The sequence below is a fragment of the Phacochoerus africanus genome, chromosome 11 (genome assembly GCF_016906955.1).
Source record: "Phacochoerus africanus isolate WHEZ1 chromosome 11, ROS_Pafr_v1, whole genome shotgun sequence".
Lineage (NCBI taxonomy): Eukaryota > Metazoa > Chordata > Mammalia > Artiodactyla > Suidae > Phacochoerus > Phacochoerus africanus.
In genome coordinates, this window is record NC_062554.1 from 16,591,716 (window position 1) to 16,618,853 (window position 27,138).

General features: G+C 42.9%; 1 protein-coding gene and 1 pseudogene across 1 annotated transcript; one reads left to right on the forward strand and one right to left on the reverse strand.

Moving 5' to 3' along the window:
• Window positions 1-12,347: 12,347 nt before the first annotated feature.
• Window positions 12,348-15,484, reverse strand: FAM181B (family with sequence similarity 181 member B). Its single transcript, XM_047753814.1, has one exon. The coding sequence runs from the start codon at window positions 14,042-14,044 to the stop codon at window positions 12,767-12,769; it is 1,278 nt and encodes a 425-aa protein (XP_047609770.1). The 5' UTR covers window positions 14,045-15,484; the 3' UTR covers window positions 12,348-12,766.
• Window positions 15,485-23,054: 7,570 nt separating this feature from the next.
• On the forward strand, window positions 23,055-24,200 carry LOC125111495 (ferritin light chain-like; annotated as a pseudogene).
• The last annotated feature ends 2,938 nt before the right edge of the window (window positions 24,201-27,138 follow it).

Sequence of the window (27,138 nt, forward strand, 5' to 3'; positions counted from 1 at the left end):
ACAGGTTCTAACCTGGGCAAATGGCAGTATGTGAGACTAAATTCAGGGTCAGAGCATGAGCTTGCCCTGAAGAGTTAGCAACATCTGCCTTGACTGCAAGAGTGAGGGGAGATTCCTGCCACATATGTGCCAGCTCTGGCTCACATCCCATTTCTGCAAATTCTTCTTATGTTTGCCCCTCTCTATTCCTGAGGGTGTGTGGTCACTCTCTCGCACTGTCCTCATATACTACTGCTGTTGCTTGAAGTTAACTAGAAGCTCTGTTGGGGCAGGGAGACTCCAGGTTTCCATGTCCACCTTTCTAGTTATCACATCCCCACCACTGAGCACAGTACCTGCCCTCGGTAGCGACTATGTAAAAATGTGCGACATGAAAGAAAGAACATACAGCTCATTGGAGCCACTTGTGATACGTGCCAGCAGAGTTAGAACCTTCTTTTTGTTCCTGAAGGACTTCACTTATGCCCTAGTTCCAGCACCTAACACACAATGGTTATCTGTCTGTCTCACTAGGTTATGTACCACTTGAAGTTAGGACCTGTGGTACATTTATCTCTGCATCTTCGTGCCTGGCACAAAATGGGCACATTTACAGAGCTATATATGTGCTATAGAAAAGGTATTTGAATAAGAACTAAATTAATGTTATATGAATGAATACCTTCCCTAAGGCAGTTTCCTTCACCAGAAATATCCTCTTCCTCCAAGTACTTCTCCAAATCTTACCCATTCTTGAGTTCCTGCTCCACACTCTGAAAGAGCTCTGATTTCACATGTCCCAACAGCCGTGGCCACATAGGCGTAATGAAAATAGCAGGTTGACATTAGATTTGTTGAAAAGTTTTTCTGCGAGATGAACTTTTTTTCACCTTTATTAAGACCTAATTAACATGTGACATTACATAAATTAACAGTATACAACATGATGATTTGATAAGTATATGCATTGCAAAATGATTGCATATGGTTATCATCTTTTATTGTGGTGGTAGTGAAAATACTTAAGATCTACTACTCACTTAGCAACTTTCCTTTTTTTTTTTTGGTTGCCTCACAGCATATGGAGTTCTCGGGGCCTGGGATCCGATCTGAGCCACAGTTGCCACCTAAGCCACAGGTGGCAATGCAGGATCCTTAAACCACTGTGCTGGGCCGGGGTTCGAACCTGCATCCCAGCACTCCCAAGATGCCACCGACCCAGGTACACTACAGTGGGAACTCCTTAGCAACTTTCAAATATACAATTCAGTTTTGTTTACTATCATTGCCATGATGTACAACAGATCCCTGGAACTTATTCATCTAATAACTGAAAGTTTGTACCCTTTGACCAACATTTCCCCTTTTTCCTCATCCCGAGCCATCCCCAATCTACTCTGCTTCTATGTGTTGACATTTTTAGATTCTACATATGAGATTATACAGTATCTTTCTTTGTCTGACATATTTTATTTAGAATAATGCCCTCAATGTTCATTTATAGTGTCACAAATAGCAAAATTCCCTTCTGTTTTTAAGGGTAAATAATATTCCATTGTAAATACATTACATTTTCTTTATCCTTTCATCTGTCAATAGACATTTAGGTGGTTTCCATATCTTGGCTATTATGAATAATGCTGCAATGAACATGAGGGTGCAGAATCCCTCTGAGATAGCGATTTCATTTCCTTTGGTTATATACTCGAGAGTGGGATTGCTGGATCAGATGGCAGTTCTAGCATTACATTTTTGAGAAAACTCCACATTGTTTTCCATAATTACTGTACCAATTTACATTCCAACCAATACTGCACAAGCATTCCCTTTATGCCAATACTGAGTGTCTCTTTTCTTTTTAATAACAGCCATTCTGATGCATGAGAGATGATAACTCATCGTAGTTTTGATTCTCATTTTCGTAATAATTAGTGATGTTGAGCACCTTTCCATATAACTACTGACCACTTGTATGTCTGGAGCAATGTGCATTCAGGTTCCTTACCCTTTTTTTTTTTTTTTTTTTCTCCTCTCTTGGCTGCACCTGCAACACAGGAAGTTCTGGAGCTGTGACCTATACCACAGCTGCAACAAACTGGATCCTCAACCCACTGCCTCGGGACAAGGATTGAACTGGCACCTCCGCAGAGACAAGCCAGATCAGCAACCCACTGCACCACAGTGGGAACTCCTCTTTGTCCTTTTTGTTTGTTTGTTTTTGGGGCCACAGGTGTGGCATATGGAAATTCCAAGGCTAGGGGTCAAATCAGAGCTATAGCTGCCGCCACAGCCTCAGCCACAGCAGTGCCAGACCCAAGCCTATACCACAGCTCACAGCAACACCAGATCCTTAAAGCACTGAGCAAGGCCAGGGATCAAACCCACATCCTCATGGATACTGGTCGGGTTTGTTTCTGCTGAGCCACAGTGGGAACTCCTCTTTGTCCATCTTTAAATTGTGTTACTTGGGGTCTTGTCATTGAGTTACTGGAATTCCTTATGTATTTTGTATATTAATCCCTAGTGAGATATACGGTTTGCAAATATTTTCTCTCATTTCACAGGTTGCCTTTTTCTTTTGTTGATTCTTTAGTTTGATGAGGTCCTAATTGTTGATTTTTCTTTTGTTGCTTATGCTTTTGGTGTCATATCCAAAGCATCGTTGCCAAGCCCATTGTCAAGAGGTTTATCCCTATGTTTTCTTCTAGGAGTTTCATGATTTGAAATTCTGTACTTAAATATTTAATACATTTTGAGTTAATTTTTGTGAATGGTGTAAGATTGGGGTCCAATTTCTTTTGCATGCAAATATTGAGGTTTCCCAACACCATTAATTGATGAGCTCACCCTTTCCCCACTGAGTCTTTGTGGCTCTCTTGTCACATATTAGTCAACTGTATATGTGTGGGTTTATTTCTGGGCTCTCAATTCCATTCCATTGGTCTATGTGTCTGTTTTTATGCCAGTAAAACATGGTTTTTATATTACCATAGTTGTGTAATATAGGCTGAAATCAGGAAGTGTGATACCTATAGCTTGTTCCTTTTAAGATCGCTTTGGTCAACTAATCCACTACAAAGGAAGCAAGAACATACAATGGAGAGAAGACAATTTCTTCAATACACGATGGTGGGAAAACTGAACAACTACATGTAAAGGAATGAAATTAGAACATTCTCTAACACCATATGCAAAAATAAACTCAAAATAGATTAAAGACCTAAATGTTAGACTGGATTCTATAAAATTCTTAGAGGAAAACATAGGCCAAACACTCTCTGAAATAAGCTGTAGCAATATCTTGTCAGATCCACCTCCTAGAGTAATAAAAAGAAAAACAAAAATAAACAAGTGGGACCTGATTAAACTTTAAAGTTTTGTATATAGCAAAGGAAATCATAAACAAAATGAAAAGGCAACCCACAAAATCAAAGAAAATATTTGCAAATGAAGCGACTGACAAGGGATTAATCTCCAAAATATACCTCCTGCAGCTCAATGTCAAAAAAAGAAAAATAACCCAATCAAAAAAGGGGTAGAAAACCTGAATAGACATTTCCCCAAAGAAGACATAGAGATGGCCAAAAAAAAATGAAAAGATGCTCAACATCATTAATTATTAGAAAAGTGGAAATCAAAACTATTGTGAGGTACCACCTTACACCAGCCAGAATGGCTATCATCAAAAGTCTACAAACAATAAATGCTGGAGAGGGTGTGGAGTAAAGGGAACTCTCCTACACTGTTGGTGGGAATGTAAATTGGTACAACCACTATGGAAAACAGTATGGAGTCTAAATATAAAACTACCATATGATCCAGCAATCCCACTCCTGGGCATCTATCCAGAGAAAGCCATAATTGGAAAAGATGTGTGCACTCCAGTATTCGTTGCAGCACTATTTACAATTGTTAATACGTGGAAGCAACCTAAATGTCCATTGACAGATAAATGGATAAAGAAGATGTGGTACATATATACAATGAAATATTACTCAGCCATAAAAAAAGAATGAAAGAATGCCATTTGCAGCAACATGGATAGACTATCATATTAAGTGAAGTTAGACAGTGAAAGGCAAATATCGTGTATCACTTTTATGTGGAATCTTAAAAAAAGCATACACATAAACTTATTTTCAGAACAGAAGCATCCTCATAGACTTTGAAAACAAATTTATGGTTACCAAAGAGGACAGGTGGTGGGAAAAGGGTGGAATAGGAGTTTGGGATTGGCATATGCACACTGGAGGATGTGGAATAATTGGCCAACAGGGACCTCCTATATAGCACAGGGAACTCTACCCAATATTCTGTGATGGTCTATATGGGAAAATAAATTGAAAAGGAAAAAAAAGATTGCTTTGGCTATTTGTGGTCTTCTGTGGTTCCATATAAATTATAGAATTGTTTCATCTGTTTCTGTGAAAAATTCCATTGGAAATTTGATAGGAATTGCATTGAATCTGTAGAATGGTCATTTTTATAAGTTTTCTTATCTTTTATTTATTTATTTTTTTCTGGCCATGCCCACAGCATGCAGAAGTTTCCATGCCAGGGATTGAACCCAAACCATAGCAGTGATAGTGCCAAATCCTTAACTGCTAGGCCACCAGGGAACTCCCATGGGTATTTTAACTATCTTAATTCTTGTGATTGATCCAATCACAAGATCCAATTTTAAGATAGTTAAAATGCGTGTTTTTTTTGCATCCTTGAATTTTACTGTATTTATTGATTCTAAAAGTTTTTTGCTGGAGCTTTTATGATTTTCTATATAGAAGATCGTGTTATCTGCAAATAGAGACAATTTTACTTCTTCCTTTCCAATCTGTTTGTTTTTTTATTTCTTTTACTTGCCTAACTGCTCTAGCTAGGGCTTCCAGTACTGTGTTGAATAGGAGTGGTGAGAGCGGGCATTTTTGTCTTGCTCCTGACCTTAGAGGAAAAGCTTTCAAACATTTACTGTTGAGTGTGATGTTAGTTGTGGGTTTTTTATATATGGCCTTTATTAAGTCAGGCATGTTCCCTCTATATCCAGTTTGTTGAAAGTTTTCGTCATGAAAGGATGTTAGATTTTGTCAAATGATTTTTTTCTGATCAAATGATTTTAATCCTTCATTTTATTAACGTTACATACATTAGTTGGTTTACATAGATTGAAACATGCTTGAATCCCTGGGGAAAAAAAAACCCACTTAAATGTAGTGTATGATCCTTTTAATGTACTGTTCAATTTGATTTGCTGATATTTTGTTGAGGATTTTTCTTCAGTATTCCTCAGAGATGTATTGGCCTATGATTACCTTTTCTTGTAATGTTATCTGGCTTTGGTATCAGGGTAATACTAGCCTCAAAAACTGCAGCTGGCTTACTATATGATGAGACAGGGCCACAGGTTGTAATCCACAATTGGACAGGCCACTAGCTGTGCTCTGATGTTGGGCTGGCTCCCTGATTGGGTTGGACCACTGAATATGCTCAATAATTGACTTGGGCCTTAGGCTCTGAGACTGGGCAGGTTTGGTGCCCAGCCTCCATGGTTGGACAAGGCCACAAGCTGTGCTCTGTTGCTAGGTAGGACTGATGGCTTGCTTCCCTGCCCAAACAGAGCAGTAAACTGGGCTCAGAGGCTGCTCATGGTCTCTTGCCAGGCTCTTGCCAGGCAGGACTGGGGGCTTGGCATCCAGGGTGGGTAGGGTCATAGTATGAGATCTGCGGCCAGACAGCCCCTTGGGTGGGGACCCAAACTGTGCAGAACTGCCCACAAAACCTGGCCAGACAGGGCCTCTAGCTCACTCTGTGGGTAGGCAGGACACTGGTCAGGCTCTCTGCTCAGGTGTCATCACCAGCAGGAACATAATTGGCCAAGATCCACGTGTTCTTTGCTGTGAGCCTCATCCCCTTCTCTGTCTCTAGCTGATCCCTACTAGTCTACCTTCATTGATTCCCCCAGTGATTCCTGTGAGGCAAGACTGAAGTGGCCCTCCTGGAACACATCCTGGAATGCTGGGGAAGCTGGATTTTGACCTTGAGCTCTCTTTATCCCACAGAAGAGATTATAGGCCCTGAGAAACCCTCCAGGAACAGAACTATGCCTGCAGAGGGGAGGGGCCATGCAAAGTGACGTCTTGGTCTCAACCTTTTTCCAGTGCAGTTTTTCTTTGTTTTTGTACCTTGGATCCAAGCGTATGCTTCAGCCTTACTCCTAGGATTTGGAATCTTCCCAGAGGCATCTTGTGCACAGTTGCCATCAGGTCTTTCTGTGAAGGAGACTGAAGCCAGGACCACCTGTTCCACCATCTCATTAACAGCAGTCCTCCTGACTGATATTTCTTTATTACTATATTCAACCTTGAAAAAAACAGTTATTTTTATACTGTGGCCAAACAAATAAAATCATGACTTATATAGTTAATTTCATGCCTTTCTAGTAATCCTACAAATTTCTGATTTTAACAAAAGCTCCTCCTTTGGAGAAATGACTAGTGGGAGTCTTTCATGGGGTAAATATTACCAAGAAGCTGGAACAGGGCTAGAAACATTGAGTCGGATGCTTTCCTAGGGTCCAGGAAAGAAGCTTAGTCACAAGGTCCCAGAGGCAACTGGAACTTGGACTTGGATACATGTTAGGGAAAAGAGAGGACGAGAGGGACAGGTGAGACAGTCCGAGCTGTTAGAATCCAAGCATAGCAATCACATGAGAGGCAGCATTTTAGTTCCAAGGCCTCTTCAAAGGCATCTTGAAGCAGTGGCTGGAGCCAGCAGAGAATCTGATGTCAAGAAAGGACAGAGGCCTGGAGTTCCCGTTGTGGCGCAGTGGAAACTAATCCGGCTAGGAACCATAAGGTTGCAGGTTCGATCCCTGGCCTCGCTCAGTGGGTTCAGGATCTGGCGTTGCCGTGAGCTGTGGTGTAGGTCACATATGTGGCTCGGATCTGGCATTGCTGTGGCTCTGGCATAGGCCAGCAGCAACAGCTCCAGTGAGACCCCTAGCCTGGGAACCTTCATATGCCATAGGTGCAGCCCTAAAAAGAGAAAAAGCCAAAAAAGGGGGGGGGGGGGACAGAGACTTGCCAGTAGCAACTCGGAGGGCTGGTAATTTATTCACATAATAAGTATTTGAGCCCCTGTATGTCAGACCCAGGTAGTCCCTGGAGGTACAACAACGAACAGGACACACACAATGCCTGCACTCACAAGCCTTAAGTCTAGGGCCAAAGACAAAGGGCCAGGCCTCAGCTAAGTGAACTGGGTGCCCCGATAGAGCTCCAGACCCAGTCAACCCTGAGCAGGAGACAGGGCAAAAGCAGTGCCATGCAGATCAAGCACACACCAAGGAGGGCAGAGGAAAGGCCGCACCCTCCTGAACTCACAGATGCTTGTCAGATTCCCCGCACCACCACTGGGCCAGTAGACTCACCTCTTGGTGAAGAGCAGATACCCTCAGCACTCTCAGGCTCTTAGCAGCCCAGATGCTGAGTATTTGCAGCTCAGGGAAGTTGGATGCAGTGAGGTTCAACAATAGCCTCAGAGTGCCTAACAAATAGCCAGCTTCAGCATCTCTGCCAGACGCCCCTCATTCTGACCAAGCCTGGGCATGAACTGAGCTGCTCAGTCTGCGTGCTAGCATTATTGGCTATGGAGAGCCCATCCCTTAAATTGTGGACAGCTTCTATAGGTTGTATTATTTCTGTTGAGAGTCCTTTCCTACCATTCCCTGAAATGAAATATGGCATGTTGCATAAGTCTTATTTAAGCACACAAAAGATTTGTGCGACACAGTAATAGGATTTAATTTTGCTTGTTATAGTGTCCATTGTTTTATTAGTTTCCTAGGATTGCTGTAACAAAGTGCCACAAACTAACTGGATTAAAATAATATAAATTTATTATCGCACAGTTCTGGAAGCTAGAAGTCTGAAATCAGGGTGTTAGTAGGGTCCCTATGAAGGTGTTAAAAAAAGATTCTTCTTTGCCTCTTCTAGCTTCTGGTGCTGATGGGCACTGCTTGGTATCACACCAGTCACATGGCTGACTTCTCACTTCAGGTCTTCATATTGTTGTCCTCTCTTTGTGTCTCTCTCTGTGTCTAAATTTCTCCTTGACATCAGTTATATTGGAATAGTTCCCACTATAGTGACCTCATTTTAACTTGATAACCTCTGATTAGATAAGACCTTATTTCCAGATAAAGTCACTTTCTGAGAGCCTAGGAGTTGGGACTTCAACACATCTTTTTGAGGGAACACAACCCAACCCATAACATTTATTCTAGGTAATAAGTGGCTCTTGAGCCAATGGCCAGGAATCTTAGCCAATCTAGCCACATATCACCACCACCACCATGCCCTCTGTCTCCCCCTTCTTCCCCCCATCCCCACTGCCATCACATTCTATGAATAAATAAATATGATTTTTCTCAGCTTGGAATATGTTTTTAGGAACATCACGTTGGGGGGAAAAAAACCTGCCTATATGATTTAGTTAGCAATTAAACTATCTAGTACTTTGTGACATATCTTGGATTCCTACATTGTTTCTTCACTGTCATATTGGCTCTAAACATTTCTTGTCCTTATAGTCTTAACTGTTTAACTCAATTTTAGACCCTTTGAGAACAGAGCTTCTAGTTATTGTTAATCTCACAGAGAAAGATTTTGGTCACACTCTATGGGGGGAACAAATGATTGAAAGCATATCACCATACGTTCTATGCCTGCCACCAAACATACCACTCCAGGCAAAGTAACTGTGCCCTTTGGCCCAATAAAATTATTAGTATGGTTGTTCTTGCCACATACATAATTCCTGCCACAATTAGGGTTTCCACAGAAAGCTGGCTGTCTTGGCACAGTAGGTCCTTAACAAATAGTAGCATATGATTATATGGCCAGTGGACAAGTTTGAGGCAAAGCTCAAATGTGAAGTTCCTTCTTCAACTTCAAAGCCTCATAAAATTCATCCAGCAATCACTTATTACATGTAACTATTGCTGGATTCCAGAAAATGATAGGAATGCAAAGGTGAGTACCTGCCCGCTAGAGAGCAGGCAGAGGAATAACTACTCTTACAATAATATAGTTAACAGCAACGAGAAGATAAGCCTGGGGTCTTGGCATATCATAGATGAGTCCAGAGTAGAAGCACTTAACTGATCCAGAGAGGCTTAAAAAAGTGACACTTAGGAGTTCCCGTCGTGGCGCAGTGGTTAACAAATCCGACTAGGAACCATGAGGTTGCGGGTTCGGTCCCTGGCCTTGCTCAGTGGGTTAAGGATCCGGCGTTGCTGTGGCTCTGGCGTAGTCCGGTGGCTACAGCTCCAATTCGACCCCTAGCCTGGGAACCTCCATATGCCGCGGGAGCGGCCCAAGAAATAGCAAAAAGACCAAAAAAAAAAAAGGTGACACTTAGGGTGAGAATGATATGTTTAGTAGGAATTAGCAAGCAGAGAAAAATGGGGAGTGCATTCTAGGTAGGTGTAGGTAGTACAGAAATACATTCATGAAGTGACACGGATATGGAACATTCAAGCATCTATCTACAATTAGTCTATATTCCTGTAACATAGATACTATAGCGAAGTGGTAGTAAGACAAGAGAGGCTGACAGGAGTCATATGTTTAAGCTAACTACTTTGAACTTTACCTTGGAAGTGACAAGGAGGCACTGAAAGATTTTAAGAAAAGGAGTGATGACCAGAGTTGCTTTTTTAGCAAGATGGCATCAGCAAGCAATGAGGAGGATGAATTAAAGGACCGTGAGTTTAAAGACAAGGAGATCATTAGGACATCGTTGCCATAGGTGAGGTGAGGGGTGATGAGGACCCAAATTAAGGAAGGGATATTGGAGGCTGGAGATATAGGAGACTGAGGATAATTGATGGAGCAGCATCTTGTCTTCATGAAACAGGAGAGCAGGATGCTGAGCTCCAAAAGCAGGTGAGGGTCCCACCTGCCTGAGAGAAAATCCTTTGTGGAGGGGAAGTTACAACAGAAGCAGTCTTGTCAGAACATGGAGTGAAGAGAGGGGTAGAGTGGAGGCTTGAATGGAGATGAGCAAAGGCTTGGAACAGTCATTTAGAAGATGGAAGAAGACTAAAACACACTCCAGGAACTAAGGGATGCCCAGCTGAGATGGGGAGTCATAAATATGCAGCATATAATGTAATTATTATCACCAACTAGGCTAAGTCTTACAACTACAAGCATATTATAAATCTGGTCCTGAAAAATAGCTACCATTATACTTAAAAATCATTGTCTATGTATGGGCAAGTACATAGCTAACCAGGAGACAAAAATACCTCATCATAGACTGCGGGATAAAATGACATTCGAAAGCCTGCAACAATCCATTCAGCCTTTGGCAGGACTATTGTTAATGGGCACTCCTTACTGTACTATGGTAGGTGGCACAGTCAGACACACATGACCTCAGGCTGGAAAGCAACGTGTGGAGAGGAAGAATCAGAGATGGAATCATTTGGAGGCTACACAGGGGCCAAGCACACATTGTTGGCATCCTGGATAACAAGGCAGTTTGGAAAATTGACCTAATGTCAAGCCTTAGCTGCAGAGTACGAAGAACTATCTCTCCCTCTTGGTGGCCATTTATATAAACCCTATGCCAAAACCCCATGAAAACCCTTTGGGATAGTTACCCAATTTTGCCCATGGGAAGACTGCATTTCAATACAATTAAACAACGAGCCCATGGCTGGTAAATTAGCAGAGATGAGATGTTGCTAAATTGATTGATTTAGTCCCTCCCCTTGACCTTACTTTCTACCTATAAAATCGAAGATAATAATAACACCTTAAGCAGAGACCTTCGTAAGCATTAAATGAGGTCATATGTGTGAAAGTGCCAGACACCCACAGCGACTGTTTACATATTTATCTAGCACAGTGGTTTGCAACTGATAGCAATTTTGCCCCCCACAGCATTTGTGGTAATGGAGACATTTTTGATTGTCGCTCTAGGAGAATGCTATTGGTAGCTAGTGAGTAGAGGCCAGGGATGCTGCTAAACATTCTATGACACGAAGGACAGCCCTCCTAGCAGAGACTTATCCCACCCAAAATGTCAATAGTGGTGAGGTTGAGTCCCTGCTAGCAGAATAATGCAGGAGCTGGGAGCCACACACACTAACAAAGCACAGCAGAGCCTCCCAAGTAACAGGCAGGTCTTGGTGACCTGACACTTGTAGATCTGGATCTTGGGTCCACAACTTGCTTGCAGCAGTTATTTAACCTGTCTGTGCCTCACTTGCAAATGAAGATAATAACAGCACCTCCCTCATGGAACTGAGAGAGAGGCTCATTGAGTTGGTCCTTAGCTCAGAGCTGGCACATGGAAACAAGCAGTGGTGGTGTTATCATTAGTAATGAAAGGTATGGCAAGGAAGATGCTGGGAGAAAGATACCTTGTTTTACTAAACTGGGCAAGAAGAGGAAATTAAGAAACATTGCAGTGACACTAATAAAGCCTTAGTAATCGTCCCAGGGTTATTAATGTTTTCCTGCTGTGCAACTCTACCCTGGATTGTACTCATCAGAAAGTAGTTTCAATAAATTAAATAACTGCTGAATAACATTCTGCTAACATAATGGAATGAGTTACTCGTCACCATCTTGAAATTTAACAGACACCAAGTTTCTGAAGTTGCAAAAGTTCTTTTCATAGTTATCAAGACTCACCACTGTATTTCCTGTGGTGTTTTCTTAAGACAGGTTTTATTCAGAAGACTATCACTTAGGGATAGCATTTAAAGTTGTCTGCCATGGCTTGATACTATTTGTCTGTTTGCTTTTTCACAAATGCTTTTCTGAAAAGACTGCAGTACTTTTGACTTACACAAATATTGATCTAGATTTTTATAACTTTAACATAACACAGAGTTTCAACTTTCTTACATGTAGCTATTTTTATCATCTATCTAGGTGTCTGAACAGAGAGCTCTCCGCTGCAACTTAAACAGTAAGCAACACCTTATATTGTCTGCGTGTAGGTCTCTCTGGACATTTTCACCAGCAAGTCTGCAGAACTGAAGGGCTCCCTTTTTTCCTTCCAGCAGCTCATTTCCCACATCTTTCTCTACCCCTCAACCATGCTGATATGCCATGAGTCCTCTCTGCTACTTCATGTCTGGTTAAAACATTTCTGACTTTTCGCAAATCTCCCTCAGATTAACAGATCAGACTCCTCTCCAGGGCCCTTCAGCACAGGTGAGGTCCGCAGTCACCCACCGGTCTCCTGTCCACAATTAACACACACCTAACAAGGCAGGGAAGACCAAAGAGAAAACCGTCCTCTAGGAAAATACCCCAAAACACCCAAATCAATAACAACATACCTCTGCTCCATTCTTTTCAATATAGGCTTTAATTCATAACACACTCAAGGCGAGGGAAGGGGAAGGTCCAGGATACTGTTTGGAAGGGGCAATTACCCTAAATACACTGGCCTTGTGATGAAAAGTTGGGAAAGGAACAGGTGGCTACAGAGGCCACTTCCTGTCCCTTTCGCCATCCACCCTATTCCCTAAACCACGAAGTGGTTTCTTGGTAAGAACCTACCAACGGCTTTAAAAAAAGAAAAACTCCACACAAGGCTGTGATTAAAACAACCCCCAACTTCTCTGCATTTCTTTCTCCGAAGTTTCTTTTATTAATTGAATTTTTAAAACCCCGTTTCAACTCCATGTGCATTTTCCCATCGTTCATTAGGCCTGGGAGAGACCCCCCAGAGCAGTCTTTTATTGGGAGAGAAGAGTACCTCGCAGTCAGTCCCGGGGCGCCTCCTCCTCTCCGGGCGCCCCTTCCCAAACCCCATCAGGTCTCCAAAGGCTGGAGTACGCGGTGCGGCTGTAGCCAGCGCTGTAGTCGTAGGACACCTGTTGGGGCGGCGGCGGGGGCAGAGCGCAGTCTGAGAAGAAAGGGGCGAAAGAGGCCAAAAGACCAGGCCCGTCCTCCCCGCCCGGAGAGTCCGGGGCGGCGGGGTACAGAGGGCGCAAGGGCTCGTTCAAGGTCAAGCCGCCGCGAGGGGCAGCGAGGGGCGGCTTCTTGGGCGCTGGGCAGCCCGGAGCACTCCAGGGCTCGGGATACAGTAGACTCCCCACCATGGCGGGCGGAGGCTCAAAGAGGCCAGGCTCCAGCTCTGGGGATCCCCGCACGACCGCTGCTCCGGTGGGGAACACATCAAGAGGCTCCGCAGCTAGCAAGACGCCCGCCTCGGTACCCTGGCAGTAGTCGGGCCCCAGCAGCTCGAAGAATTCCACTGCCTCGGCGCCCTTCTCCAAGTCGCCCAAGCTCACGACGGGCCCCGACGGGCCGCATCCGCCGCTGACCGCCCGGGACGGCTCGGTGAAGAAGGACGGGGGCAAGTTGCGGGCCCGCAGCGGGACCTTCCTGGCACCGGGGACCACCGGACATCCCGCGGTGCCTGCCGCGTCCCCTCCGGATCCCCCAGCGCCAGCTCCGCTGAGCCCGCCCGCGGTCGCCGCCACCGCAGCCCCGGCCGACTCGGCGCCCCCAGGGACGTGGCGCAGCGAGTCGAAGAGCGCGGCCAGGCTCCGGCTTTGCAGGCTGGCGGCCGCTGCAGCTTGCGACGCCTCCCGCCGGGGGGCCGCCTTGCCGTGAGTCGCGACCGCGACGGTCTGGGCGCCGGCCGCGGCCAGTGGCCGTTTGGCGGGCGTGTCAGTGGTGCCCGGGGAGGGCGGGCAGGGGGGCGCGGCGCCCATGAGGCCGCTGCAGCGCTTGATTTGCTTCTGCAGGTACTTGCGGTGGTTCACCTTCCTCTTCGACTTGCCCGGCTTGTCCAACGCCAGCTTGATGTTGCTGGACGCCGAGTCGATGAAGCTGAGCAGGTCGCGGGTGGCCTCGCGCACGTCCCCGCCCTCGGCACCCGCCAGCAGCGCTCCGGCCGGAGTCCCGGTTTCCTCGTCCTCGAAACAGCAGCCCTTGTCCAGGGCTCCGAAGGCGCCCCCCAGCCCATCCGGGGAGCCCCCGAAGCCGAAGGGGACGAATGGATGCGTGCTGAGGAGCGCCGCCTGGACTGCCATCCCCGCGGCTCCTCGGCGGCCCGCACCCCGGCCCACACCTCCGCCCGTGCGCCCCCGACCGGTTTCCGCCCGCGGCCCAGGCCTGGCTCCCGCCCTGGCGCGGTGCGAGCAGCGCAGCCTCCTCGCTCGGGGCCGGGATCGCTGGTCGGCCTCCCGGGGGAGCTCATTAGGTCTTGTAAGCGAGGGGCGGAGGGAGGGAGCGCAGGGCGACCGCCCCGGTGGCGGAGGGGAGGGGCTTATTTAGCTGGGCTAAGCTGGAAGTGGGGGGGGTCACTTTTCCAGCTTTCTAGGCTTTCTCAGGCTCATCGCCTTAACCCCTTAGTTTCCCTTCGCCCCTTGCATTTTTCTTGGCCAGCTCCAACTGCAAGACTTGAGGATCCTCAAGTCCAGCTCCTGCATAACCACGCCCTGGCGAGGGGTACTCTCCTGGAGGTTGAGAAGGCAAGCGTCCAGACACGTGAGTTTCATTACCACCTCTGGTAACAGTAATAGCCATCAGCTGCTGGGCACTTGCTTATGCTAGGCACTGTCCACGTACTCATCATTGAATCTTTGAACAATAGTCCTATAAAGTACGTCTTATTATCACCATACAACAAAACAGGAGACTGAGCCTCAGAGAGTTTCAGTGTGTTGGCCAGAGGCTATATCCAGACCAGTCTGACCCCAAAGCCATTCCTAAGCCCTTGACAAAACTGAAGTTCTCTCTTGGCCGTGGATTCCTCACCTGTCCGATGGGGAAGGAAACTACTGCCTCTCTTCAAGTTCTAGCCCTGCTCCTAAGATTCCAAACCGAGTTTCTGCAGGACTCTCAACTCTAGTGCTCCTTCTTCTAACCCTTAATTGTTAGAGCAAATCCGAGCCAGCACTTGACCCATCCTTTATTAACAGCAGATAGACAGCAGGAGGCAAGGGAGAAAGTTGCTCCCACTAAGCTAGCTGGTGAGGGAGACAGCAGAGCAAGAGAGCGAGAGAGAGCACCCTTTGTGTGTATAAAAGTCTCAGCATCTTGGGACAAAATATGGATTGGAAACTCTCCCCTACCTATCATGCCATTTAGGTTGATCTTTTGGAACTTTTATTGCATTTCAGGAATCACCCTGAAGTTCAACCCACTTTCACCTGGGTAAGCTTCTTGGGATAGAGAAAATGAACAACGGCAGAAGTAGATGATTCAGAAAAGACTTGGTCTCTGGTCTTAGCCTCACCACTCAGTAGCTCTGTGATGGGTTGAAATCTTTGATGAGTACATAGCTTTGGGCAAGCTAGCTGACCTCTCTCTGCCTTGGCTTACTCAGGCTAAATGCAGGTAAGTGGCCCACCTGACAGGGCACTTGCAAAACATCTTATGAAAAATCCTTATCTGTTGGCTGTACTATAGCCTGTGATGAGTATTTGCTCTTATTTCTCTAAAACACAAAAAGGTGACTATGTTTCCTTATATGAACACCTAATATGTATGAACACCTCAATCAGAGTGTTCATGGGGATTAAGTGAAGTCACATATATGAAGGTACTATGTGTGATAGAGTTTTCTTTAAGTTATTGTAGTTTAAGTGCAGAGTCTACTCAGGGAAGCTTAGACCATCCCTTTCAAAACTCTTTTCTTTAAGCCTCATTTTTCAGAATGTAGCAAAACCATTTTTGAGCAGCCTTACCAAAGAAGAAGGTGCCCTATGAACATTTTATCTGGGAGATGAAGTACTTTTCCCAAGCTAACATGGCTGAAACACGCTTGTAAAAAACAAACAAACAAACAAAAAACCCTTAGGTTGGCTCAATTATAATATACCTTTCATTTGAGTTACACACAGGATTTTATCTTGCATGATAGGACTATTTTATTGCTGATGACCGTGCACTCAGAAAACTGTGTGGGCCTGTCACCAGGTTGTGCTTCTCGCACCCCTCCCCCTGCCCCACCACCCTTGGATGTGGATGCCAGCACTTCCCTTTTGATTTTGGCAGGATCATTCCATTGACCTCCGGGTCTGGCAGCCAAGAGCACTAACTCTTTTTTTTTTTTTTTAACCATCTTTCAACTGAGCAACTCTTACAGACCCCCAGACGGAGACTGCTGAGAACAATACATTTAATTGACATCTTTAGTCTGAAAAAAATCTCTTAATCCCCAGAGAGTTAGCTAAGTCCTCAAGTAATCATATTGAAAATAAATGGAATATGAAAAGACTTATAGGTAAAGTCTCTTTACTTACACATCATTGGAGCTCTGAGCATCAAAGATGATTGGGAGTTAGATGAAGACAGATTCAAATTCTGGTGAGTGCCCTTAGACAAGTCAGCCTATCTTCCTAAGGCTCAGTTTCCTCGTCTGAAAAATGAGAATGGCCCCAACTGTTCTCAGAGTCTTTGTGAGAATTATATAACCTCACAAACAAATAATAGCTCCAAGTCCTACTTGATTTATCTGTGCAATGGAGAGCATCTCAACTCCTCAGGGTTGTTGTGAGATGGTATATACGACAGCTCCTGGCACAAAGTACCAGCTCAACAAATGTCCATGTCTTTGATTCCTTAGGCTCCATTAATTTCTTACCAACACATCACCCTATAAAATCAGCATCATTTGTTCGTTCTTTCAGCAAAGTGAGTGACTATTTTCAAATGCAAGAGAGCAGTAATATTTACAGGTTGTAGAAACTAAGAAAAAAGCAGTGTAAGAGTATAGAGAGAGTGCTGAAATTAGAACCATGGATTGAGATGGAGTCCAATATACCCTTTCATTATCCAACTGACTATAAAAATTAACTTAATCCCCTGTACCTCAATAGTTCCATCTATAGAATGGTAATAATCATGAATCTATTTGATAAGGCTATTGTGATACTCAGTGAAATAATGGAAATGGAAGTCCTTTGTCAACCATAAAGTTCTATATACAAATATATTTCACGGCTTAGAAGTTCTACAGCCTGATTCACAAAATTGATCCTTACACATAAAATATCCATCCAATCACTTACTCATTCAACCAGAAGATCCTGACACCAACAATGTGCTCAGCACTGTGCTCATACTGAGGATAGAGATAAGAAGCTATTATTCCTACCCTTTCTGGTGGAAAGAGATGCATGCAAACAAGCCACTGTAATATAAGGTGCTACTTCTCAATGGAAGCAAATTAAAGGTACAATAGCTGATGGGATAAAACACTTTCACATTGCCCAGAGGAATTGGGGGACCCTGTATAAACAGGTACCATCTGAGCTAAGATTCAAATGAGACATTTGAGTTTGCCAAGAAAACAAACAATATCTCTGGTAACAATCAGGCAGAGGCATGGTCAAATGAAAGCTCTGGTATTTATGGAAAACTATAGACAAGAAGGCAACAAAGAGGGAGCTCCCATCATGGCTCATCGGAAATGAATCTGACTAGCATCCATGAGGACACAAGTTCAATCCCTGGCCTTGCTCAGCGGGTTAAGGATCTGGCATTGCCATGAGCTGTGGCTCAGATCCCACGTTGCTGTGGCTGTGGTGCAGGCCATCAGCTAAGCTCTCATTCGACCCCTAGTCTGGAAACCTCCATATGCTGCAGGTGCAGCCCTGAAATAGGACAAAACAAAAAACAACAACAAAAAAAAGGGCAACAAAGAACTTCCGCTTGAAATAGCTCTATACCTGAGACCAAAACAAATCCTTAGCGCTTCCAATATGCAGCTAAATGGCACATGTGGGCCCCAGCTCATGGTCTCAGCTGCTTTTCCCCTTTCCTTTGGGGAAAGATCTCCGTCTCAGATGAATTGAGTTTCAGCAGTCAGTAGCCTGCTCCTGGCAGCCCATCAGCCCCTCCTCCTACACCCTGAATGAGCAAGCTCGTTTGACTAGCTTTGACATCAATCCATTCCACTTCCTATGGGGAGGAGGAACCCAGCTCCAGCCTGCACTAGGGCCTCTCTGCAGATCTCCAAGCTAGAGCTCTTTTGCTCCACTGATACCTAATGCTGAGCAAGTAGGATTAGTCTCCTTGGGAACCAAGCCCCCCAGGGACTCAAGGGCTGAACTCGCCCCAAACCATTTGGGAGAATTGAGATTTCATATTGTTCTTTTACACTTGGATTTCGGGACATTACTTAGACAAAAGCCCACCTGAGAGCTGCCTCCTTTCTTGTGGGTAAATATAGCAGCAGGATCAAAAGCTGACTTACTTATTTTGTTTTCCTCTTTGTAACTTTAATCATACTCCCTGCAGGACAATCTTAGTCCTCAGAGATGTCAGGAATGCACATTCATAAAAGGAAAAATAATTATGCATCATTTTCTCTCTCTTTCTTCTCATGCCAATTGCTTGTCATTCACTATCTTTGAAAGCTCAAATAATACAAATCGATTCCTCAGTTTCACCACACAATTTACAGCGTCAATTTCATCATAAAATAATGTTACCTTACGAATTGTGCACCTCCCCAAAATGTATCTCTTATTTTCTTTCTCATCCTTTCCTCCACCCTTCTGATCCATGTAACATTGACAATAGCTGGTCTCTAGGATCCAAGATGCATCATTCATATGACTGCACCTGTGCCTAGACATGCTGGCCTATCCAGTAGGCGTACTCAGACTTCTTACCCGGAGGCTCAGGAATCCCAGAGACAGTGTTCCAAGAGGCCTTGTGGGGCATCTGTCAGGCTTCGTATGATCCAGCTCCAGAATTCCCAGAACATCACTTTCTCTACATTCTATTGGTCAAACAAGTCATTAAGGCCAGTTTAAAAGGAGGGAAATTAGAAAATTCCCTTGAGAAGCAATGGGTTAACCATCTGGTGTTGCTGCCCAGCATGGCCAAAAAAAACAAAAAAGAGGAAAACTAGAATCCAGCCCCTAATGGAAGAAATAGCAAAGAATTTGCTTGGTATGTCTCTTAAATCTCTTTTCATCTACATCACCCCCTTCTTTGTTTTCTCTGCTGTTGGTTTATTGAAGAAATTGGCCACTGCCTTGTCATTTTGCTCCTACCTTCTGGATTCAGTTAGTTGGATCCATCTCCACGGTGTCATTTAATATTTCTCTGGCCCCTGTGTTTCCTGTAAATGAGAAATAGATAGAGTGGCTTGGTCAGATTCATGTTCTTTTTTATGTTATAGTGTATGCACGAACACATGCGCGTGCGCGCGCGCGCACACACACACACACACACACACACACACACACTATAAAATACATGCTACAGGAGTTCCCCTCATGGCTCAGCGGTTAACGAATCCGACTAGGAACCATGAGGTTGCGGGTTCGATCCCTGGCCTTGCTCAGTGGGTTAAGAATCCAGTGTTGCCGTGAGCTCTGGTGTAGGCGGGTGGCTACAGCTCTGATTAGACCCCAGGCCTGGGAACTTCCATGTGCCGAGGAGGGCCCTAGAAAAGGCAAAAAAAAGAAAAAAATTAAATTAATTAATTAATTAAATAAATAAAATAAAATACATGCTACAATATGGCAGTTCCCATCGTGGTGCGGCGGAGACAAATCCAAATAGGAACCATGAGGATGCGGATTCGATCCCTGGCCTCGCTCAGTGGGTTGCGGTGAGCAGTCGTGTGGGCTGCAGACTCGGCTTGGATCTGATGTTGCTGTGTCTGTGGTGTAGGCCGGCAGCAACAGCTCCAATTAGACCCCTAGCCTGGGAACCTCCATATGCCATGGTGCGGCCCTAAAAAAACAAAAGACAAATATATATATATATATATATATATATATATATATGCTACAATATGTATAATGGTTTCAGAATAACAATGCCAATATTTTTACTAATAATACACTTACTGACATTTTATTTTTCCCCTTTTTTCCATTATTGTCCTCAAAACTTATCCTACTAGTGATGAACAGTCTAATTACTGTCTTAAATTCACTTTTTAAAATTCTTCTCTGTGTTGTTGTCCCACCAATTCAATACACAGGTAGGTTTGTTTTGTTTTATATAAAATTGCTTTATAAATCTTTAATTTTGTTTTATAATTTTTAAAATATTTGCATGGTTTCAAAGTCAAAACTATACCACAAGACATACTCAGAGAGAACTGAATTGTGGTCCCTTCCACCCTATTCTCTCACCCTTTCCTATAGGTAATCATTGTTGTTGTTTTGTTTTGTTTGGGTTTGGGTTTGGGCTTATCCTTTTTAGATAATCATATTTTTATTATAAATTTTCTTCTTTCTTGTTTTGTTTGCTTAACAACAATACATGTTCACTCACTTTTTATAGTTGTGTAGTATTCCACTGAGTGAGTCTACCAAAGTTTATTTAACCACTTCTGTTATGATTAACTTAACTTGGGTTTTTTTTAGATCTTTTATATTATAAATTGTGCTTTGATGTAAACCAGTATCTCCTAACTACTGGTCTGGTACTCCTTTCATAATATTTATGTAGTTATGAAAACAAGGCATATACTAATTTATATTTATTCCTCATTTCATTTATTTAACAAGCCTTTATTGAACTCAGACTCTATGTCAGAAAGTGTATGATTTTGGAGAAATATAAAGATGCATAAAGCAGAGTCCAACTTTCAAGGAATTCATAATGTAGTAGACAGTACAGACATATTCAAGACATGCAAAGCTTTACAAAATAAGGTATAAGCAAATCACTGTGAGTTCAATAGAAAGAGAAATCCACTCAGATAAAGAAAATTAGGAAGTCACCATAGGCAATGTGACATTTCAGTAAAGTTAGAGGAGAACTGGAATTCCCCAAAGTACATGAAGACAATATAGACCATATGGAAACTTAGTCTTAATGTTTGTCCTTACCTAGGACCTTTTCATTTTTCACATGGAGAATGTATTCATGTATTATTTATTTATATACATTACAGACTTAGTTAAAATCTCCATTTTTCAAATGAATGTGGATGGCGTTTTCAGTACGTAATGAGTACCCCTGTGTTCCTGGATATGCGTGGGAAAATACTAGGACACGATGCTGTCTGGGCCAGGATTATCAGATACTAAATGTCAAGGCAAGAAACAGTGGAAACGCTGGAGTATGTCTCTGCCTTTCTATATCTCTTGAGATATTGTTGAGCTTGGTTTATGCCAAAGAAAAATAAGACCCAGAGAGAAAAGACCTGGATTTAAGTTTTGGATCTACATTTTAAATGCATCTTGTTTATTTATGCTAGTCTACTTCATTTCAGAAAGGAATTTAGACCATTTATTAGAGTACATAAAATGCAATAAGGTAATGCAAATTAAAAGCAAAATTGCAACGCAGTGCCCAAATCTTGGTTCCTCATAACATTCTCCAATAAAAGGAACTAGCCCTCCTTGGAGAAATGATTGATTCTAGGACTGCAGGTAGAGAACAAACAAGATGAGTCTGGAACATCTTATAGTGCCAGTAAGTAAAGAAGTGCTCAAAACACAAAATGACGGGCTAAGTCAAAGAGACACAGGAGCCAACCGAAAGAGCTCCCAATGACCGAAGCTGGAATAATTTAAGCAACAAAATAAATAATGTAATAATCAATTATAAGCCAAAGAATAAATAAATTTCCATTAGTCCATACTGATGTAAACAAATGATTTAAGAAATAAATAAATGAGGATAATAAATAAATCTCCCATGAGGAAGAATTCCAAGTAATTTATATACACTCTGCTGTCCAGGAGGTGAAACAAAACTTCTCACTCTTTAACTGTGAGATGTGCAAGATGAGCTTTTTTCAAAGAGAATAGCATGGAAAGAAGTGGAAAAGAATAATTTTACAGTAAAGAAACCTGGCAGATAACACTTTAGCCAGGCAATCAAGGTTAACAACAGTGCTGCCATACAGATAGTATAAACCCTTGATAGGACAGCATGAGAATGGCACTTCTGTGGTTTTCCCAAAAACCTATTGCTGCCATCTAATCATGAGAAACAAATTAAACAAACCGAAACTGAGGGGAATTCTGCAAGAATACCTGACCAGTACCTCTCACCACTGCCAAGGACACCAAAAACAAGGGAAGTCTGAGAGACTGTCACAAACAAGAGAACCCTGTGACAGAACTGAAATGTAGTCTCCTAAATGGGATCTCAAAGCAGAATAAAAAGAAACTACAGGAGTTCCCGTCATGGCTCAGTGGTTAACAAATCCGACTAGGAACCATGAGCTTGCGGGTTCGATCCCTGGCCTCGCTCAGTGGGTTAAGGATCCAGCATTGCCATGAGCTGTGGTATAGGTCACAGACGAGGCTCGGATCTGGCATTGCTCCGGTGGCTATAGCTGCAATTAGACCCCTAGCCTGGGAACCTCCACATGCCGCAAGTGCAGCCCTAGAAAAGAGAGAAAGACAAAAAGAAAAAAAAAAGAAAAGAAACTACATAAGAAAAGGATATCTAAATTATAGACTTCGGTTAATAATAACATAAAAATATTGGTTTATTAGTTGAGCAAATGTGCCATAGTAACATAAGATGCTGCTAAGAAGTAGGGCAACTGGGTATAAGACGTAGAGGAACTCTATACTATTTTTGCAATTTTTCTGTAAATCTAACACTATTCTAAAATAAAAGGCTTATTTTAAAAAGAAAAAAGGGGAGTTCCCATCGTGGCTTGGCGGTAATGAACCCGACTAGTATCCATGAGGATGCAGGTTCAATCCGTGGCCTTGCTGAGTGGGTTAAGGATCTAGCATTGTGTTGCTGTGGCTGTAGTGTAGGCCAGCAGCTGCAGCTCTGATTAGAACTGCAACCTGGGAACTTCCATATGCCTCAGGTGCAGCCCTAAAAAAGCGAAATAAATAAATAAACAAAAAAGGGTAGGAGGATGTCATGAAGAAATAAAAATGTAAAGCATGGCAGTGTGCTCAGTGGTTCCTCAGATCTGCCTCTTGCTTCAACAGTGTTTGGATCGAACAGACCCAGGGACGCCACTTGTTCCGCCACCACCCTCCCAACATTTTTTCCAGTCCTTCTAAGTTAACCACTCAGCTACCCTCTGCCTCCAGGACCAGCCAGCACCATTTGTTGAGCTTAACTCCTTATTACCAATCAGCCATGAGCTCCCAGATTTGCCAGAATTAGTCCACCAAGGTGGAAGCTGTTGTCAGCTACCTGGTCAACATGCAGCAACCGGCCCCCTTTACCTACCTCTCTCTGGGCTTCTATTTTGACCATAATAATGTGGTTCTGGAGGGCATAAGCCACTTTTTCCACAAATTGGCAGAGGAAAATCACAAGGGCAACTTGAAAATGCAAAACCAGCGCAGCAGACAGGCCCTCTACCAGAAAGCCATTTCAGGATGAGTGGAATAAGAACCCAGGACGCTCTGGAAGCCACCATTCTCATGGAGAAGAACCGGAACCAGGCCCCTTTGGATCTGCATGCCCTGGGTTCTGGCTGCGCAGAGCCCCACTTCTGTGATTTTCTGAAGAGCCACGCCCTAAAGGAGCAGGTGAAACTCATGGAGAAGATGGGCGATCACCTGACCAATCTCCACAGGCTGGCTCATCTTCAGGTTGGGCTGGGCTGGATGCATATCTCTTCAAAAGGCTCATCCTCAGGCAAGACTAGGAGCCTCTGGAGCCTGTGGCCTTTGAGGGACCCCTCTGGTGTTGGGTCTTCTGCTTATAAGCCCCTCTCTACAGCCACTAAGCAGCTTTTTAACCACCCTGGAGCCCTCTCCCAAGGCTTGGATCAAATGGTAACAATAAAGCTTTTTGCAGAAAAAAGTAAAGTATTAAATGAGACCTGAGACCTAGAATGAGATTAAACCTTAAAAACATACATTATATCCTTGCGAAATAATCACAAACTTGGCCCTAATCTTCGTAAGAGCCAATGGGAAAAGCGAGATCTGATCAGTTATCATAATTAACATTAGCCAGAAAATAAAAGGAAACCAATTTTTTAGGATAAATAGAAGGATCTTTGGTACTAGAGACAGTCAGGTATTTCTCTCAAGGGTCCTCATAAAGAGGAAATTGTAAAGTGGAATGAACAATGTTCATATACAATAGCTGTGGCTGATCATTGCAATAATGGCCCTATTGGATGACTGATCCCTGGGTCCAAGTCCCTTTGCTATATGTCATTGCCTCTCCTTCCATCACAAGCTGGAGTCTGTTTCTCCACACCTTTGAACCTGTGCTGGAAATAGTGTAAAAATTCCAAACTTTTGCAACCTTAACATAAAAGCCCTTACAAGGATAACTTGATCCCCTTGCTGTACAGTGGGAAAATAAAATAAAATAAAAAACTTAAAAAAAAAAAAGCCGTTACAATATCTATAGCTGAATCATTGCGCTGTGCACCTGAAATTAACATGATATTGTACATCAACAAAACTTCAGTTTGAAAAAGAGAGACTTTGTAGCTTCCACTTTCACAGTGACCCCATACTATGAACAATCCCAGGGGAACCAAGGTGCCCTTGATGACAGCCTGCACCACTGCCAAATATGCCTGTGAGACTGTTCTGCACCCTCCAAACCTAGTCAAATCATCAGACAACTGAAACCACATGAGTGGTTCCTGTAAAAGAATCCCTCAGATTGCCAACCCATAGCATCATGTGAAGTTTTACATTTTGATTTTAAGCCAATAAATTTTGGAATGGTTATGCAAAAAGCTATTTTTAAAAAATAGCCTTCACTGTAGAAGAAAAGCACCACACTCCAATAAATCTATCAAAAGCAACTGAACAGAAACCCTTCTTTCTAACTGAACACCTTGGAAATCTCTCTTGAGCAAGATAACCCCTGCCCTGCTCACTTCAACTGAGATAATGGTTGTAAAAGTGCTTTGCAAACTGGAAAGCATCCTACTTTCTTGGACAAAGAACTTTGTCCAACTTTTCTTTTTTTTTAATTTCCAAGGTTGTATAAGTTTTCTGTTTATTTGCTATTAACGGGAAGCCTGAATTCACAAGGAAAATATGCGGGGAAGATTTTTTTTTCATTTATAGTGATTTTTATTTTTTCCATTATAGCTGGTTTACAGTGTTCTGTCAGTTTTCTACTGTACAGCAAAGTGACCCAGTTACACATACGAGTATATATTCTTTTTTCTCACATTATCATGCTCCATCATAAGTGACTAGATATAATTCCCAGTGCTACACAGCAGGATCTCCTTGCTAATCCATCCCAAAGGCAATAGTTTGCATCTATTAACCCCAATTCCCAATCCATCCTACTCCCTCTTGGCAACCACAAGTCTATTCTCCATGTCCATGAGTTTTTTTTCCATGGAAAGGTTCATTTGTGTCATATATTAGATTCCAGATATGTGATATCATATGGTATTTGTCTTTCTCTTTCTGACTTACTTCACTTAGTATGAGAGTATCTAGTTCCATCCATGTTGCTGCAAATGGCATTATTTTGTTCTTTTTTATGGCTGAGTAGTATTCCATTGTGTATATATACCACATCTTCTTAATCCAATCATCTGTCAATGGACATTTAGGTTGTTTCCATATGTTGGCTGTTGTGAATAGTGCTGCAATGAACATGTGGGTGCATGTGTCTTTTTCAAGGAAAGTTTTGTCCAGATATATGACCAAGAGTGGGATTGCTGGATCATATGGTAGTTCTACATATAGTTTTCTAAGATACCTCCATACTCTTTTTCCATATTAGTTGTACCAATTTACATTCCCATCCACAGTGCAGGAGGGTTCCCTTTTCTCCCTCCACACCCCCTCCAGCTTGTGTCATTTGTGGATTTATGAGTGATGGCCATTCTGACTGTTGCAAGGTGATACCTCATTGTAGTTTTGATATATATTTCTCTAATAATCAGTGATGTTGAGCATTTTTTCATGTGCTTGTTGGCCATCTGTATATCCTCTCTGGAGAAATGTCTATTCAGGTCTTTTGCCCATTTTTCAATTGGGTTGTTGGCTTTTATTTATTGTCCAACTTCTTAAAAAATGCTATGGGCTTTCCAGAATATTGCTAAACTAGGATAGTTAACAGTACATGCGTAAAAATAACACTGGATTCTCCTTACCCTGGACAATCACTAAGTCAGTTTTCTAAACTATGCTCTCCCTCCAACGCTTGTCACCAATGATCATTCAGATGGTCCCCAGATTGGCTTGATGTTTTCAAAGGAAAGGCTGAAATCAATTTTGAAGCTTGAAAATTTTGAAACAATTTTTTGTACATACATTTCAAAATCTTTAAAGTAAAAATTATGGTTTGGTAGTTCCCATTGTGGCTCAGCAGTAATGAACCCGACTAGTGTCCATAAGGACACAAATTCAATCTCTGGCCTCACTCAGTGGGTTAAGGATCTGGCATTGCCATGAGCTGTGGTATAGGTCACAGATGCAGCTCAGATCTAGCATTGCTGTGGCAGCTGCAGCTCTCACTGGACCCCTAGCCTGGGAACTTCCATATGCCATGGGTGTGGCCCTAAAAGACAAAAAAAAATGGCTTTTGCAGAAACTCAGTATTTTCTTTATAATCGTATCACAATGGTTACACATGTATTTCAAAGACTATAGATTTGTTCCACTTAAACTACATGATCAGTCACTTAATAGATACAGGTTTCACCTCAAATTAATGTAATTTACACATTACAGTTTTTCTTGGTTACATTTTCATTTTGTTCATTATAATATATTGCAATTATATCTCAAATTTATGAAAGCAAATTAATGGCTTTGAGGCAGTTTTGTAGTACTAAATTAGAAAAATATTTAAAACATTATAAATATATAAGTAAACAAGATAAAATCCAAAACATACATGCTGGTGTAAACACATCTGTAAGTATAATAATTTCTATAAGCACTACAAAGAAGAAGAAGAGGAGGATGAAGAAGGGGGAAGGATGGGGGAGGAGGAGGAGGAAAGAGAAGGAGAAGTTGGAAACTAGCTGATTTGAACCACAGAACACAGGAAAGCTTCAGTACTTGAGAAAGTAAGAGTGAGGAGAGGTAAAGTAAGAGAATCGGTTGAAAGCCAATTAATGGATTAAGAAGATGTGGTACATGTACACAATGGAATACTACACAGCCATAAAAAAGAATGAAATCATGCCATTTGCAGCAACATGGGTGCAACTAGAGATTCTCATACTAAATGAAGTCAGAAAGAGGAAAAAAATACCATATGATACTGCTTA

Coding starts and splice junctions, on each gene's coding strand:
- FAM181B (XM_047753814.1), bottom strand. CDS start 14,044: ATGGCAGTCCAGGCGGCGCTCCTCAGCACGCATCCATTCGTCCCCTTC.